Here is an 18,373-nt window from a genome sequence, read left to right as displayed (position 1 = left end):
CTGTCTCCTGTACAATGTCATGAACCTCCATCCATATTCATCAGCCACTCTATCAGATCTAGTTCCTTAAATCTATTTCTCACTTCCACTGTATAATCATAAGGGATTAGATTTAGGTCATACCTGAATGGTCTAGTGGTTTTCCCCACTTTCTTCAATTTAAGTCTGAATTTTGCAATAACGAGTTAATGATCTGAGCCACAGTCAGCTCCATGTTGTTTTTGCTCACCATATAGAGCTTCTCTATATAATTAGTCTGATTTCTGTATTGACCATCTGGTGACATCCGTGTATAGAGTCATCTCTTAGGTTGTTGGAAGAGGGTGTTTGCTATGACCAGTGCATTCTCTTGGCAAAACTCTGTTAGCCTTGCCCTGCTTCATATGCTCACATACCTTGTAAATTATCATGTTCGTCAGATTATTTGACCACAGAATCCTCTTCCTGAGAAGAACCTTTCAGAGGTAGCATTCTTAGGAGTGTGCTTTGGAAGCACTGCCCTGCATTAATATCAGCAGAATGGTCTTAGTTGAGCAGTGTGACTGTAGGCACTGGTCATGTGTATGGAATGCCACGTGTTAAAGGCATTCATCTTGTGTCCATTCCAGCTATTTTGAAGGGGTTGTACTTTGGTGGTTGAAAACCAATTTTGGTGGTGCTCATTTTCTTTTCCATACCTGACAGAAGTGCTGGAATCCTGGGATCTTACAATAACCATAGCTTTTTAGTGTCTCCATGTTTTCATCTTTCCTAGTGCCTCAGATGGTAAGAATCTGCCTGCAGTGCAGGAGATGAGGATTCAATCCCTGGGTTTGGAAGATCTCCTGGAGATGGAAATGGCAACCTACTCTAGTATTCTTGCCTGGAGCATCCCATGGACAGAGGGCCTGACCAGCTACAGTCCACGGGGTCACAAGGAGTCAGACACAACTGAGTGACTAACCCTTTCACTTTTATCCTATCTAAAGGTCACCTATCCAGATGGGCACTCTAGAAATTCATGAAGAAATCCCGAGGCACAGAAATTTACATGTTAACATTTTCATAAGAGCATTTATTTCTATTGGTTATTGACAAATATTAATATAAAAAGTCATTATTTTATACCATATTAGGGTGAAAAAGGGGAGAAGGCAATGGCACCCCACTCCAGTACTCTGGCATGGAAAATCCCATGGATGGAGGAGCCTGGTAGGCTGCAGTCCATGGGGTCGCTAAGAGTCGGACACAACTGAGTGACTTCACTTTCACTTTTCACTTTCGTGCATTGGAGAAGAAATGGCAACCCACTCCAGTGTTCTTGCCTGGAGAATCCCAGGGACGGGGGAGCCTGGTGGGCTGCCGTCTATGGGGTCGCACAGAGTCAGACACGACTGAAGCGACGGCAGCAGCAGCAAGGTGACAAAGAAGGAAAGGAAAAGAACTACACAGGGATCGATTCATTCATTCATTGTATTCATGCAGACTTCACTCTAGGTTCTGGGGATAAAGCAGTGAACAAGAGAGGCAGGTTCCCTGCTCCCCCAGCTGCCAGGAAGACCTGGATTTGTACTGACTTTTTCTCTGTCTTGCTCTGTGACTAGGGACAAGCTACATTAGCTTCTGAATCTCTGTTTCTTCACACTTTTTTTTTAAGTAAGATTTTTCTCTCTATGTTTTAAAATGCATTTATTTGTGGCTGTGCTGGGTCTTCATTTCTGAATGCAGGCTTTCTCTCATTGCAGCCTGCAGGGGCCACTCTCCAGTTGTGATGCTTGGGTTTCTCTTTGCATGGCTTCTCTTGTTGCTGAGCATGGGCTCTAGACACAGGGGCTTCGGCAGTTGCAGCACATGGGCCCATTAGTTGTGGCACACAGGGCCACATTTTAAACAGCCTACTTGAGGCCTTTCCTTCCTGAAAATTTCTGTCCTAAAGTCATGGGGATATAGAGGACCAGTAGCCCAGAGCAGATATTAGAATTCAACTGAATAAGGAGGGGATTTACAGTGGGGGAGTGCAAAGGATGGGGAGAGCCTGGCATGAGATGTCAGACCCCAAACAGCATGAATAAAGCATCGATGTGATAGGAAGAGGCAGCCTGGCATGAGGTATCAGAAGCAGGTGAGGAAGGTGTCCAGGTGAGAGACAGTCCCTTGTGGGAAATCAAAGCTAGAACAGAGAGAGGAGGGCAGTCCTTCAGAGATCAAGACGGGTCAGGAAGACATCTACATGGTGGGCTGACTGATATGGGAACTCAGACCCATGGTTAGTGAGAAGGGTATCCATGCAGAGTGGCAGCCTAGAATAGGGAGTCAGACCCCAAGCAAGAATAAAAGAGTGTCTACACATGGGTGGAGGTGGGGATGAAAATCAAAGGTTAGTTACATATAGGATGATCAAACTTGGGAATGTTTAAGAATAATCAGAGCCAGTTTCCTTACTCAAGAGAGTAACAACAATGCAAAGGAAGAAAACTTGAATTCCATGAGAATTTCAAAACAAGTAATCAGAAACATGGAGAAAAAAAAGAAAAACTGCATGCAATCAATTCTGAAGGAAGCAATATGCTCCAGGGAAAGTAGATGTCAGACAAATGCATAAACACAGTCATGAACTTCTCATCCAAAAGCTGAAAACTTATGGCTACAACAAAGACAAGTATTCAAAGAAAGTATGTGATATTCTCTTTACATTCTCAGTCGTTTCCAACTCTTTGTAACCCCATGGACTGTAGTTAACCAGGCTCCTCTGTCTATGGCATTTTCCAGGCAAGGATGATATTACTTATTTCTAATACTTGAACTAAATAATTTCCATTGTGTCTTAAACAGAACTATAGCACCAAGTTTGAATTGGATTGTATGTCAATACAAATTGATGGTTTTTAATATATTTTTTAATAATATGTTTCAATATATATTTAATAAATATATTTATATATAAATAACAGAATTAAACATAAAAGTAAAGTCTGTTATACAAAAAAATGCATATATTGCACATTTATGATATATATCACACATTTACATACATATATCCTCTAGCTCCAGCCACTCATGGGGCCTAGAAGCAGTTATATCCCATTAGCAATAAGCACACCTAAAGCCCAGGTCCTGATTTCTAAACACAGTTTTCCACTAAAAGGAATACAGCTCCTTAGGAAAATGGCTAATTACAAGACTGGGGCATGAAAAGTCCAAGATGAGCCTAGAATATCTTAGACCAGAAAGAAAAAAGGTGTGCAAGGAATGATGGATACATATTAAATGGATACAAACTCCAGCATGAAGAGACTCCCTATTACCAAATTGGGGATAATTTGAGCATCAAAATGAATGATATTTATAACATATTATAATCCATTAAATAAAATAGGAAATCTACTGAATCTGAAACTCTGGTTGAGGCCCAGCAATCTGTGTTTTGACTTGTCCTCCAACTTGATGCTCACAGATGTTTGATAATCACCGTTTAGGGAGATTCTCCCAAAGCGGGAATCAAGTTGTGGTAAACTAGCAAATGGAGCCTATATTTTTGTCACATGTAAAACTACCATTCTGTTTTATCTTATTCATTTATTCAACTAGATTTTTAATGAGTTGATACCCAGAAGTGGCAAGCAGTTCTGAAATCCCTTTTATTTCCTTACCATCTGGACTGTGACCTCAATGAAGAGTTAAGTACATAGAAACCTGTTAACCTTACCTCCCATGGCACTGATGACAAAGGCCAATCTCAACTTCCCCACCTGTTATAATTTAGAGCTGAGCCTCTAAATTGTAAAATCTCCCAGTGGCATTAGCTACCCCTTAATTACTGAAGTCTGAGCTATTGCTAACAGAGAAACCTTGAACTTGTATATCTACTCAACCCTACCATCCTCTGTTTCTAACTGGTGGTCAATGGAAGACAGGAAAAAAAGGTATAAAAAAAACTTTTCTGGGCCAAGAGAAAGTTACCCAGTCATTCCCCTTGTTTACTTTGTGCTTTCCTGTCTTTCCTTGCTCTGTCTTTACTCATTAGGTGCCTCCTAGGCTCCCCAGAGCAAGGTGTCTCAGACAGGATCTCAAGGACTGACCGCTTCATAGAGGGAAGTACTTCGCTTACAACTAGTAGAATTTTGTTGCTTATGAAACTCAAATGTATGTGGAAGATGCTGTACTCTGATTAATGTAACTCTGAGCTAACCTCTTCATGCCCCAGAAGATGCAAGAAAAGTCACCCTTGAACTCTTTTTAGTTTTAAATTCACTTCTTCGTCTTGCTCCACAGAACCTCAATTTCTCCATTTATTCTGACCTGTTCCTTTTAAATTTCTTTCCTGTTTTCTCCTCTTTTATTTCTTCTCTTTTTCATCCCCTACGTGTGAGCTGATGCAGGTACGTGGTCAAGATTCAAAGCAGAGAGAAACGGTCCGTTATGGGTTAGGTTAAGAAACAATGTGGGAAAATAGTGTGGGAATAATTTTATTCTTTTCCTTCTAGAAACTCTGATGCAGGTGAAAGGCAAATCCAAAATTTATAGCAACTAGACAAGAGCTTCAGCCAGATAACACTAGTCCCATGTAAATGCTAGTCCTCAAAAGTAATAGTATGAATAGTTTAAAGTGTTAAGCTTAGTTGAGACAAGATGAGTTAATATTTTTAATGTCCTGTGTCAAATGATACTAAAATTTATACCTTAACAATGTTCTAGATCCTAAATCTTGCCATTAGTATAATTATTTTACAGAAATCATTGGCACAAACATCAGTTTCCATTGTTGTGTAACTGGACGTTCCAAAGCTTAGCGATTTAAAACACAACCAACATTTCAGTTCAGTTCAGTTCAGTCCAGTCTCTCAGTCGTGTCTGACTTTTTGTGACCCCTTGAACCACAGCACGCCAGGCCTCCCTGTCCATCACCAACTCCCAGAATCCACCCAAACCCATGTCCATCGAGTCGATGATGCCATCCAGCCATCTCATCCTCTGTTGTCACCTTCTCCTCCTACCCTCAATCTTTCCCAGCATCAGGGTCTTTATCATTTACTTGCTTATAATCAGGTAATTTGGGCAGGACTCAGCAACGATGGCTTTGCTCCACATGATCATGTAGCTGAGTCATCTGGAAGTTTCACAGCACCTTCAAGGATCCAGGTTGACCTTTCTCATGTGTCTGGGATCTCGGCTGAAATAACCAGGGAGGCCAACTGCCTGGGATTGTCTCTACCTCGTGGTCTGTTCGATCCAGGGCCTCCTCCTTGAAGACTTCCCAACAGAATAGCCTTGTCTTCTTCACATTCAGGCTGGGTTCTAAGACATCAACAGGGTAAATTGCAAGGCCTGGTAAAGTGTAAGACCATAATTTACCACATATGCTCTTACCACATTCTGTTGGTCAGAGAAAATCATGAGGCCTGTCCAGATTCACTGTTGGAGGGAGCCACAAAAAGGCATGAATACAAGGAGACAGAATTCCCTGGTGACTATAAAGTTTCGTTTTATGTGTAAACAAAGCTAGGTCTTGGCACCCTCTTGTTGGTCAAACGTTATTCTAGATGTTTCTGTGAAGGTATTTTTAGATGACATTAATGCTTTCGGCTGTAAACTTTGAGTAAAGTGGATTACCTTCATCCAAGTAGTTGAAGACCTCAATGAAAAACAGTGACTTCCACTGAAGAGGGAATTCTGCCATCAGACCACCTTTGAACTCAAACTGCATCATCATCTCTTTCGAGGTGGCCTTTCCAGCTTGCATTCTTAAGATCTTAGGAACTCAACCTGCAGATTTTGGGCTTGACAACCTTCATAATGAGTCAGTCTTTTAAAATATATAAATTATATATATATGCACACGTGCACACATAAGCACATATATATGGATAAATTAGGAGCCTGGGATTAAAATATATACACTATTATATATAAAATAGACAACTGACAAGGACCTACTATGTAGCACATGAATATATACTCAATATCTTGTAATAAACTATTATTAAAGACAATGTGAAAAAAGAATATATCTATTTATATATGTATACTGAATCACTTTGCTGTATACCTGATACTAACACAACATTGTAAATAACTATATTTCAATAGAAATTTATTTAATTATATACATATATATCTTATTGGTTCTGCTTCTGGAGAACTTTGGCTAATACAGAAGTATTTTGCAACAAACACCATGGATTTTCAGGATAGGGACTGTAATCCCCAGATAGCTTAATAATAGTGCATGGTATTCAAGGGGTTTGTGATCTAGTTAGACAACAGGCATATAAAAAATTAGAGAATACAAAAAATAATAATGCAGAAGTTACTTGCTGATAAATGATTTACTCTACAAGTGTAAACTCCACATACCAGAGGAATGTTGAACAAAAAGACTAAAGAAACCTGCCAACCTGAATGAGGCCATTAAAAAAAGCATAAATGTATAACCAAGCCAACTTGTCAGCAGTTTTCCCAATAAGGACAACGTATTTTATGGCTGGTAATAAAACGTAGATCATACTTTCACGTCTGGGATTGCCGTATAACCTTCAGCATGCCATTTCCCAGCTCAAACGCATGTCTTATTTTGAAGTCTAAAACATTAAACTTAAAAGTAATGTTAGAGTCCAGTATTCTAACATTAACATGTATTAGTTTTCTATGGCTGCTGTAACAAAGTACCACAAATAGAGTGGCTTAACAGAAATTTATTGTCTCATAGGTCAGGTAGCTTAGAAGTCCAAGATCAACTTTTTGGTGGGGTCATGCTCCCTCCCTCTGAATGTGCTGGGAAAGAATCTGTTCCAACCCTCTCTCCTTGTTTCTGGTGGTTTGCTGGCATCTTTGGCAGTCCTTGACTATGGATACATCACCTCGGTCTGTGCCTTCCTGTTCACATGGTATTCTCCCTGTGTATCTTTGTCCAAATTCCTTTCTATATGGACATCAGTCTATTGGGGTTGGGGGTTACCCTACTCCAGTATGACCTCATCTTAACTAAATTAATTATATCAACAACTGTATTTCCAAATAAGGTCACATTCTGAGGTGTGGAGGTTAGGACTTCAACATATGAAGTTGGGGAGATACAATTCAACCCATCACAATGGGTTAGAGTACTAATAAATTAAAATCTAAGATATTTTTAAATAACTCAAACTCTTCTAACAATGCTTGTGGTCTCATTTGTTACTTTGGTAAAGGAAGACCTCTTTTCAGATGTGAAAAATGGTATTTGGGCTTATGAGTTGTTTCCATGCTTTGTCACTAGAGGGTAGCATCATTGCTATTTTTTTCTGCTGCTAAGTACTCCCCATTCATCCACAATGGGGACACATCAGATAAGAAGTAAATGGAGACACATTTCTCCAAGGGGTTAGGAGTAGGGAAGGTTATCAGCTGGGAAGAATAGAGTGTTCTGGTCATCCTTGTATTGGTGATTCCTCTCCTAGATTTTTGCTATGGACTGAATGTTTGTGTACCCTCAAAATTCATGTGTTGAAACTCTAATCCCAGTGTGATGGTATTCGGTGGTGAGGCCTTTGGGAGGCAATTAGGTCATCAGGGTGGAGCCCTCACGATGAGATTAATGCCCATTTAAGAAAGAAACTGGAGAGAGAGGCTCTGCCTCCCACCAGGAAGTGGGCCATTTCCAGACACCAGATCTTCTGGTACCACGATCTTGGACTTCCCAGACTCCAGAATTGTGAGAAATAAACACTTGTTGTTTAAGTTACTACCCAGTTTATGGTGCTCTGTAATAGCAACCCACACTAAGATAATTCTGACCAGAATCAAATCACCAGTCATATTAGAAAAGAAGCCCAAGTCTTTTCCCATGAATGGACATTTGTGTGGAAAGCAGGGCTGGGGGACAACAGGTCTTATGAATGAAGCAGGTCCCTTGAGGAAGGACCTGAGCCATTCACTGTGCAGTCATGAAGCCTCTTCAGTGGACAGAGCCCTCTGTCCCGGGGTCAGGAGATTTAAATCCCATCATGGGCTTAGCCACTAATTGACAGCACAGTCAGACAAATCACTAGATCTGGTCTCAGAATCTTCACCTATAGACAAACTTTGGGGGCCTGTTTCCTTTAAACCATATTTTCATTTGATTTTTCTTTCTCCTTCCTACTCCTCTAGCTCACCTTTCAATGCTACCCATTGAGAAACATTCCTTAGGTGCTACAATAGGGACAAAAAAACAAAAAAAAAGAGTGTGGCTGCCTTTAGGGAAGTACAACATAGTAAAAGGAAAGCATTTCAGTGCAGAGATAATTAGAGGACTGAACAGCCTACGATCTTGTACTGCTCCGGGCTCCATACTGTAGGAATTTATAAACATAAAAGGGTGGTATGAAGCAGCAGAAAAGAAAAGCTCTGAACTGGACCTTAAAGAATCTCCAGAAGTTAAGCTGCAAAGAGGAAGAGGGAAGAGGCAGCAGTTAATACAACATAGACATGGAAATTAAAACAAACAAGTTTTAGGGGCCCTCAACCCCTGTTTGGAGAAGGAAATGGCAACCCACTCCAGTGTTCTTGCCTGGAGAATCCCAAGGACGAGGGAGCCTGGTGGGCTGCCGTCTATGGGGTCGCACAGAGTTGGACACGACTGAAGCGACTTAGCAGCAACCCCTGTTATCAGTCTATGGTACGTTAGGAACCAGGCAGCGCAGCAAGGCTTCATCTGTATTTACAGCCACTCCCCATCACTCACATTACCACCTGAGCTGAGGGAAACAAGCTCAGGGCTCCCCCTGATTTTTCATTTATGGTGAGTGGCATAATTATTTCATTATATATCACAGCATAATAATAACAGAAATAAAGTGCACAATAAATGTAATGACTTGAGTCATCCCAAACCAACTCTCATTCCCTCAGGTCCATGGAAAAACTGTTCCACAAAACCAGACCCTGGTTCCAAAAAAAGTTGGGGATCACTGCTACAGGGGTTGTGTTGGATAATATGAAGTTCTATAACTACATACTGAAATAGATTCAAGCTGATTTTATTTAATTTAGGTGCAATTTTAGGCTATTTAAAATTGACCTGAGGCGCCAAGGGAACCTGAGTCAGTTTCTGAGCAGATGAGAGAATTGTTCCAACATAAATTGCTAAGCCCCTTGGTTACTTGGCTGAGCTTATTTCCGTGTTTTAGAGTCTATATGTATTTTGGCTTCACACACAAATTATTAGGTGGGGATTATATTGGGCTCCATCCCATAGTTTCTTATTAAAAATCTTTAATTCTCCCTTTTGGACATTTGAAAACAGGCAGAACAACTCAAGTTCATGAGAGGAACCAGGTAAGAGATTCCTCTATTTTAACCTTTTGCATTAATCATACCAATTCCTCCCAAAATTTATACAAGCACTGAACAGAGAAGGGTTGTCCTTGCTTTTAAAGTATTAAAAGCTAAGAAATACTGACATCCAAGCTTAGAGCTGCTGAATTATCATTAAAAGAGGGTGACCTAGAATTCATTAGAATATCAACCTTAACATCTGTTAAAAAAAAAAAAAGTGGTCTCATCAGATAGGAAACATATGGGTTAAAAAGTGCAGGATTACATCAAGTTCAGAAATTTTTACACTTAGAAAGAAATACAGTTAATATCTTAAGAGCTAAAGAATAATGAAATCCTGTCAAATGACATGACAATCTGGGCAGGGGTTGCAGGTTTTCATGAATAGGCAGAAAAGACAGGTAATTTTAAGTATGACTCCAATTGGGCAAGTGCCTTCCCAGTGCTGTGCAAGTCTTGGAGACAGCCTGTGTGAAGAGCTTGATGTAGGATTGTAAATAACAGGAATCAGCATGTGTCATTAGGGTCACTGTCAAGAATACTGCCCTCTTCAGGGCAGGATTGATCAGGTTTGATCAATCCTTAGTTGGGGAGCTAAGAGCTCACATGCCTCACAGCCAAAAACCCAAAACATAAAAGAGAAGCAATATTGTACCAAATTCAATAAATACTTAAAAAATGGTCCACATCCAAAAAAATATCTTTAATAAAAAGAACCACATCTCATTCAGTATCTGGATCCTTTATCTCAACAAGCAGACTAGATGTTCCTGGTATCATTTGTCATAAACAAATCATCTCCTTAACAGTAAGTCTATTTTAACATGTAAAGAGTCGAGCTAAGTACAGAATTGATAGGAATCATAATGTTGGTATTTGTGCCCTAAGGAACTATGAATGTGCAGCATTTTAGGTATTTATAATTTTATAAATAATTTTATCCATGCAGATTAGTCTAAGTGCAATTCATAAGTGTGCAACTGACCAACACATTTACGCTTTTGAGTTTCAGTTACAATCTCATTAAGTTTATACAGAATTGGAATATTTAAGAAAACAAGTTTCACCACATTAATAAGCTTAACAAATTAGATTTGTAGTAATAACAACTTGAGGATATTTGTTGGTTAATTGAAGTGCTGAAAAATATAAAAGTATTTAATTCATAAAAACAGTGAAGAAGTGTAAAGGGAAATCTAAGTAAGTTTAACATTGTGCCCCAAACATTAAAGTCTTCTTAAAACTGAGTGTTAAAATTTTCTAGACTTAAAAATAGAATAATAATATTTATAAAATGAACTTAAAGTTATAAGAATGGCTTATCTTTTTTCATTTTTATTGGTTTGGTACAGGAATCCAATCACTATTCTCTGTACATCTCTTGAAGCACCTCTCCAAACTTAAAGCAAACATCTCCCTTTATTGCCATTTATTTAGGAGAAGTTTTTTTTTTTTATTATTTCATTTATGTCCTCTATTCTCTCAATCTTCTCAATCTGGAAATCACATTAGATACAATATAGAATTTCTGGATTTATTCTCCCTGTATATGAACTTCTTTTTCATGCTTTTAAATCTGTTGATTCCTTGTACTGGGAGAGCTTGTCATTTCTCAGCTTTTATTTTGGCTGCTCCTGCAGTCCCCCATGACTCTTGCATCACCTTCTTAATCCACATCCGAGATATGATCACTACAACCTTAACTAATGAGCCCTGAGTTACATGATGAGGAGGACACCAAGATGGTCATAACCTGATCTCCTGCTTCACCAATGAGCTGGCAGTTGCTGCCATGCAAGGCTGCAGTTCCATAAGAAAAGGCAGTTACAAGTCACAAAAATAGCTGAGGAGGTATTACCACATCCACAGCCATGTTGATATTGCACTGAGTTATTTAGAGTCTCTTTCCGTTGGTTATGGCATGTCAAGCATGGGATACCTATGAAGAGGTTTGGCAAAAGCTCAGGCATTGAGGCTGGTTTTTTGGAAGAGTCAAGATAAAATACAAACAAAAGTAATGGAGGATGCTCTTCCTTTATCCCTTCTTTGGTGAAGGTTCCATAAAATTATAATAATGGTGTTTAATTTATTGCTCATTGCAGGGACTAGAGGCAGATAGCTCCAAACTATGAACTTAGACCTGAACTAGAAGTTCTTCCTCTGAGAACTCACTTGTGTTCTCTCTGTGCAGAAACTGCAGGAATGGATATTTCTGCTCTTTCGTAAAGACTCGTAGTATATTTACACTTAGTTTTCAAAATTCCAGCCTTAATCTCACTCATGCTAATCATCCTAGAGTTCCTGCTCCAGGCTAGGTACCAGGGATGCCATTTTCATGCAACTGCAGTTGACAGCTTACTCTTCTGAAATAAAAAGTTGCCAAAATCATAGAAACTTGCTGGCAAGGGGAAGAAATCCAAGATATAAGACACACGTGGGGCAGAATGCCATGATAATCTGGGACCACAGTGTGTGAGCATTTCGCATGTCAGAGAGGTACTAGGGTCTACTGCATTGGTCAAAATAAACCTTTAGGCAATCACATCGGCTTTTTATTATTATCCTTTTCTTCCTTCCTTCCTCTCTTTGTTTCGCTCTTATTTGCATTATTCAGGACCACTGTGGCACGCAGGATCTTTAGTTGCAGCATGTGAACTCCTAGTTGTGACACGTGGGATCTAGTTCCCTGACCAGGAATCGAACCCAAGCCCTGTGCATTGGGAGCATGACATCTTAGCCATTGGACCACCAAAGAAGTCCCCAGCTCTTTTCAGCCCTTACATGAAAAAAATAAATATATCTAGTTCTTTGACCTAAAGAATCCACTCACCTCCCTCCTTAGTGTCATATGATAAGACCAGACTGAGGTGACTTTCAAGATTTGTCAGTGCTTCTGGAATGCCAGGGAGCTTTGGGTTGTAATTGCCCATGTGTCACCTCCAGCTATCTGCTAGACTGCCTCTTTTCCTTCATATTCAAGTTAACCGTCACAGACTCCTGCGGTGCTCCTTATCTTTTCTGTCACAGCACAGACTGGCCTTTCTAATACGTACTAAATTAGCTTTGATTTTGTCTGAGAGCCTCTAGATTCATAAAATATGCCAGCTGGAAACTGACTCATGCAATTCAATTCCCTAACTTCAGAGAGTTATGGTAACTGTTAAAACCCTACAGGCTGGTGAATGGTAAAGCTAGAATGGGAAAGGATTTCTGACTCTCCACTGGGGGCTACTTAGTCTACTGATGAGGGAGGGGCACTGACTGTTTACCCTTGTATTCCATAAAAGGCTTCTCCTTGTTTTAACCCTTCAGTTATTTCAGCAGAGTGGATGGCGTGGTGGCCATACAAAGGCATGTGATGATTTTTTCCCTGCTGTGGATAACATCCTAACTCTCCTTTCCTAGATTTCCATGGCTTTTTCACCATGTGCCCTTCTGTAACCGTGGATCAGCCCTTTTCTCTTTAAGAGAGTGCACCACAGGATGACTTCCAGCTTGCTTTTTCCAGGGGAGAACACAGGTGCTACAAAAAGAGATGTCTCACGAAAAGGAATCATAACATAAGGGTGGGATACAGTTGAATGACAAAAACAAATATCTAAGGTGTTTGAATCAAGGTCCATGCATTCATTTATTTCTCAAGGTAGCAAGAAGATAAGACAATTGAAATTCCATCTATAATGAGTTACAAATGATAGTAAGCCCAGGAACCTTGAGCATATATATCTATAAGGCAAATAAAACAAATATTTTTCAGAATGTGGGCATCACACTTTAGCTAACCTGAGGAGAGCCACTCCAAGCCCCCAACACCGTGACACCAAGAATCATTCTCAACCGATTGTTTTCCAAACAAAACGTGAAAAGGCAAATCTGTGACTAATAATAATAGAAGAAAATTTTCATCCAGAAAGACTGGATGCCCATCAAAGTCACATCTCTTCTTCTGATTCTGGTTCTCGTTCAGCATTTTTCAGGAGTCCAACTTCTGAGGGGCAGAACCTCGTAAATCGAGATTTAACCAACCTGAAGACATAATGAAAATCATCTTGTATTATGCTGTTTAAAATTAAACCCCCAAATTATCTGTATCTATAATACAACAAACTCCAAATTATCTGTGCAAATGGAAGAGGTACCCCCAAAAAGAAAAATCACTTTTATTTGTCTTTGGAGCTACCTGTGAACATTTTGTGGATTAAAGCTGCATAGGAGCAAACAGACACAATAAAGCTCTAATATGTAATGATTGTTTGCATCATATTCAAAATTTATAACTTTAATAATTTCTAAAACAAGCAAGAGAATCTCTGAAGTAAGCCCAGACAAAAGAGCTCAGGTGTGTGTTAAAGAAGCCCTCTCTAAGAAGGAAGCACACAAAGGCATCTCCTTCCCCACGTCGAGCCCCATGTCAAGCCTGGGCTGTACTGCAGCCCTTACTGCAGCCCTTACAGCTCTCTGAAGACTGCAGCAGTCTTCAGAGAGCTGCTTCTGTGCTGGCCCCAAGCTGCTCTATTGCATGTGATGGGCCTGGATGCATTCAGAAGTTGAAAGAAGTGACCTCTATTCTTCTAACTATTTGCATAGATTAAGAGAATCTGTAGGTGTGGTTGGGAAATTATCATTTTGGCATTGGAAGATATGAAACTTCTTGGTGGCAGAAACTCAGCAGGCTCTTTTGTTCTCTGATATAATAAAAACTAGGTAAAGCTTTTCCTGTACAGGATTATTTGTGAAGACATCTCGCTGTGACTATGTCAATAAAACATAGCTAACTTTCAGAAATATACAATATGGAAACAAACTGATAAATAAAATCATTCTCATTTTTTGAAAAAATGTCACTAGCCTATCTGTATCTATACACTTGTTTCCTGCCTTTCTTCTCCCACTGAAGGTCTGGCCCACCCCTCACAATATACCTAGTTTTTACTTGTGCTCTGGATCTCACTGGAGTATGAACTTCCTAAGAACAGAGACTTCATCTTATTTACTGCCCTGACTCTTGTCAGTGTCTAGAACGATGTCTGGTACACAGTGCCTCACCACATATTTAATGATTTAATGGGCTTGTGGAACAGTCTTCCAGGAGTTTATATTACTCATCTTGCTGTTGTTGTTCAGTCACTCAGTCGTGTCAGACTCTTTGGGACATCATGCACTACAGCACGCCATGCTTCCCTGTCCTTCACTCTCTCCAGAGTTTTCTCAAACTCAGTCCATTAAGTCGATGATGCCATCCAGCCATCTCGTCCTCTATCACCCACTTCTCCTCCTGCCCTCAACCTTTCCCAGCATCAAGGTCTTCTCTAATGAGTTGGCTCTTGGCACCAGGTGGCCACCAGAGGTAATTCTTCAGTCACTTGCAACTCACCATTAATTCCTCCAACACACAACGGAGCTGTATCAGTAACATCTATTGACTTATCAAGAGCCAAGAAAAACTACTCAAAATCACTTGGCTTGATAATTAGTTAACTATTGACCTTGCTCCCAATGTCCTCAACTCTTCAATGCACTATTATCATGAAAGGCTAATACTTCTAACTAAGGTGACAACTGGCACAGTGTGTCATTTTGAATCCCACACAGTCACCTCCATATTGCAAAACCTGAATATGCATTAAATGAAAGGAATTAATTAGTTACTTCATTCACTAGATTTATTCCTGATGACTCCTAGAAAATAAATAACTGTCTACTTATTACCAACTAATTGTTAACACAGAATCTAAGGACTCCTGCTGTTCCCCACATCTGCTCTCTGAGCTGTATCTGTTGCTGCTGTTGTTCAGTCATAAGTCGTATCCAACTCTTTGCAACTCCATGGACTACAGCATGCCAGGCTCCCCTGTCCTTCACTATATCAGGGAGTTTGCTCAAACTCATATCCATTGAGTTGGTGATGCCATCCAACCATCTCATTCTCTGTCACCCCCTTCTCCTCCTGCACTTAATCTTTCCCAGCATCAGGGTCTTTTCCAATGAGTTAGCTCTTCATATCAAGTGGCCAATGTATTGGAGGTTCAGCTTCAACATCAGTCCTTCCAATGAATATTCAGGACTGATTTCCTTTAGGATTGATTGGTTTGATCTCCTCGCTGTCCAAGGGACTCTCAAGAGTCTTCTCCAGCACCACAGTTCGAAAGCATCAATTCTTCAGCATTCAGCTTCCTTTATGGACCAACTCTCACATCCATACATGACTACTGCAAAAACCATAGCTTTGACTCTACAGACCTTTGTTGGCAAAGTAATGTCTCTGCTTTTTAATATGCTGTCTAGGTTGGTCATAGCTTTTCTTCCAAGGAGCAAGCATCTTTTAATCTCATGGCTTTTAATCTCATTTTTTAATCTCATGTCACCATCCACAGTGATTTTGGAACCCAAGAAAGTAAAATCTTCCACTTTTTCCATTTTTTCCCCATGTATTTGCCATGAAGTGATGGGACCAGATGCCATGACCTTAGGCTTTTGAATGTTAAGTTTTAAGCCAGCTTTTTGGGTCTCCTCTTTAACCTTTATCAAAAGGTTCTTTAGTTCCTCTTCACTTTCTGCCATTAGGGTGGTATCAGATTGGGGGATAGAGTAATAAAAGGAAATGCAAATAATTTTTAGTTCCTAGAATCATGCAAGTGCAGAAAATTAAGGTCAGGGTATGTCTGGGCTTTTGCTCCCACATGTTCTCTTCAGTTAATATAAGAGCAGAGCTGAGACTCTGGGTATATACTTCCAGAGTCGATCTGGAAATCAAACTTTCAAAAGGCAAAGGTACAATCTGATATGAATTTTGTCATTTCTATTTTGTTCTTCAATATGGCTCACAAGAGTCGTCTCCTTGAAGACCAACATGAAAATGGGTAATATTTCTCCATCCATCCAGAGGGGCTTTTGAAATAGTTCTGTACCACAGTGGTATTATATATGAAATACAACAAAGATTTCATAAAGATAGGTCTGTCCTATGAGCTGTCATAAGGACAACAGCAGGCATGGGACTAGATGAGGCAATCCTTAAATCATTATTCTGGAAGGCTGAAAAGCACGCCTTCATTTTTCAGAGATTTGGGAGGTAGGAGTTTCATAACCCAGTTTTGTTTCCATGGTGATCTTTGTGCTCTGTCAAATAAATTCTGATAGAATGTCCTCAAAACCCATCAGCTGTGACTGAGTTACAATCCAGTTCACAGTCAAACCATGATGAACAGATTTTCAAAACTCTTCATGACTACAGGAACTACATATGACCTCACTGAAAGTTAGTATATATTCTTCATGATATTCTTTAAGCTACTGCTTAATGTTATATAAAAATACATTAGAACACAAGTTCTTGGCCTAATATTTCAAGAGCAATATGAGAGTGAAACTTAAAAGCACATAAAACATGATTTCCAAACAACTGAACACCATTTGAGTAGTTCTGAAACAGATCTGTTAAAACAGAAATAAGTGTCTATTGAGTACCTATATAATTTTGACAGTATGACAAAAGCTGTGAGAGATATGAAAAAAGGTCTTTTCCTGCAGGTGAACAATCTAGTTAGCAGATAAGACTAACCTGAGCTAATAGTAAATATCACAAGATAGATCACAACTGTTAAAATGTGTATTAGAGACTAAAGTACTGCAAAACTCTTGAAGGGAGATAAGCAAAGACTAAAACAATCACAGAAGTTTTCACAGGAGAGATGGGCATTTAATTAGGATATGCCAGGTAGAGGTAACTATGTGGTCAATAAGTCAAAGGTTCTGGGTAAGGAGAGGCAACTGAAACAGTAAACATGGAGCTTCTGGTTTCTAGAAAACTATAGGTGGATAAGAGATTCATTAGTGGTCTGAAGGTTTTTGAAACAGGAAGAGACAATAGTCTTCTTTTGGCTCTGGATGGGAGCTGACATGGGGTAGAGAGATTGCTTGAATGCTGGCTTTATTCTTGGAGGCTGCACAGCCCCTAAGGAGATGAGGCCCAGAAGTCAGCCTAAAACAACAGAGGAAGAAGTCAAGTTTCACTCAATGACAGAGTGAGTCTTAACCACCAGCACATACACATGCTTTGAGGGAACTGAAAAGGACTAATAGAAATCACTCAGGGAGAAGGTAGAATTTGCCAGCACCCATGGCACTTAGACCTCTGTACTATGCTGTGCTTAGTTGCTCAGTTGTGTCTGACTCTTTGTGACGCTATGGACTGTAGCCCGCCAGTCTCCTCTGTCCATGGGGATTCTCCCAGCAAGAATACTGGAGTGGGTTGCCATGCCCTCCTCCAGGGGATCTTCCCAACCCAGGGATCGAACCCCATGTCTCCTGCACTGCAGGTGGATTATTTACCATGTTAGCCATAAAGGAAACTTAGACCTCAAGTAGGGGGTAACTACAGATCAAGGTAGGCTGACCCAAAATATACAAGAGACATAATGGAAGCTAGACCAGGAAAAGATTTCCTCACCCAGAGACACAACACCAAAGCTCTTTAGCAGTGAAGCTCAAAGAAGCACAGAGCAGGAGAGATAACCTGGGTAAATGTCTAGAGAAAGGACTAGAAAGCTAGTTCAGGCAGAGTCTGAGACCCCTCTGGTCTAGAATCAGCTACTGTAATTTAGGGATTTAGAGAACAAGCTAGATGTGTACTGTCCAATATGGTATCACTATGCATATATGAATATTTAAATTAATTAAAATTAATGTGGCAGTAGGCACATGTCCACCTGCAATGCAAGAGACCTGGGTTCAATCCCTGGTTGGGAAGATCCCCTGGAGATTCCCCATGGACAGAGGAGCCTGGTGGACTACAATCCATGGGGTTGCAAAGAGTTGGACAGGACTGAGCGACTAAGTACAGCACAGGCACATGTCAAGTGCTCAATAATCATACACAGCTCATGTCTATACGATGACCATAGATATAGAACAATCTTCAATCAATGCTAAAGTCTGAAGGATTGGAGCCTGCATGATTAATAGTTGGAATCAGCTAGGCCAACTGTGGTTTGGCGTTACCTACCATGCTAATAGAAATAATAATGAACCATACTCGCTTCTTTCATTCCAACAATCCTTCAAGCTTCAGTTTAATTCTCAATTGTGAGGAGGCCTCCTC

General features: G+C 40.0%; 1 protein-coding gene across 5 annotated transcripts in view; it reads right to left on the bottom strand.

Moving 5' to 3' along the window:
- Positions 1-12,879: 12,879 nt before the first annotated feature.
- The window catches only part of TMEM45A (transmembrane protein 45A), a 113,075-nt gene continuing 107,581 nt past the window's right edge, over positions 12,880-18,373 (bottom strand). For all 5 annotated transcript variants that reach the window (XM_019970460.2, XM_070787110.1, XM_019970378.2 and 2 more), the window contains exon 6: positions 12,880-13,299. In XM_019970460.2, coding sequence (XP_019826019.1) covers positions 13,206-13,299 — 94 coding nt within the window. In that variant the 3' untranslated portion in view covers positions 12,880-13,205. The remainder of the gene's footprint in view (positions 13,300-18,373) is intronic.

Source organism: Bos indicus, chromosome 1, assembly GCF_029378745.1.
Source record: "Bos indicus isolate NIAB-ARS_2022 breed Sahiwal x Tharparkar chromosome 1, NIAB-ARS_B.indTharparkar_mat_pri_1.0, whole genome shotgun sequence".
NCBI classification, from domain to species: domain Eukaryota; kingdom Metazoa; phylum Chordata; class Mammalia; order Artiodactyla; family Bovidae; genus Bos; species Bos indicus.
Note: the sequence above shows the minus strand (reverse complement) of the source record. Positions and strands in the feature narration are given on the sequence as shown.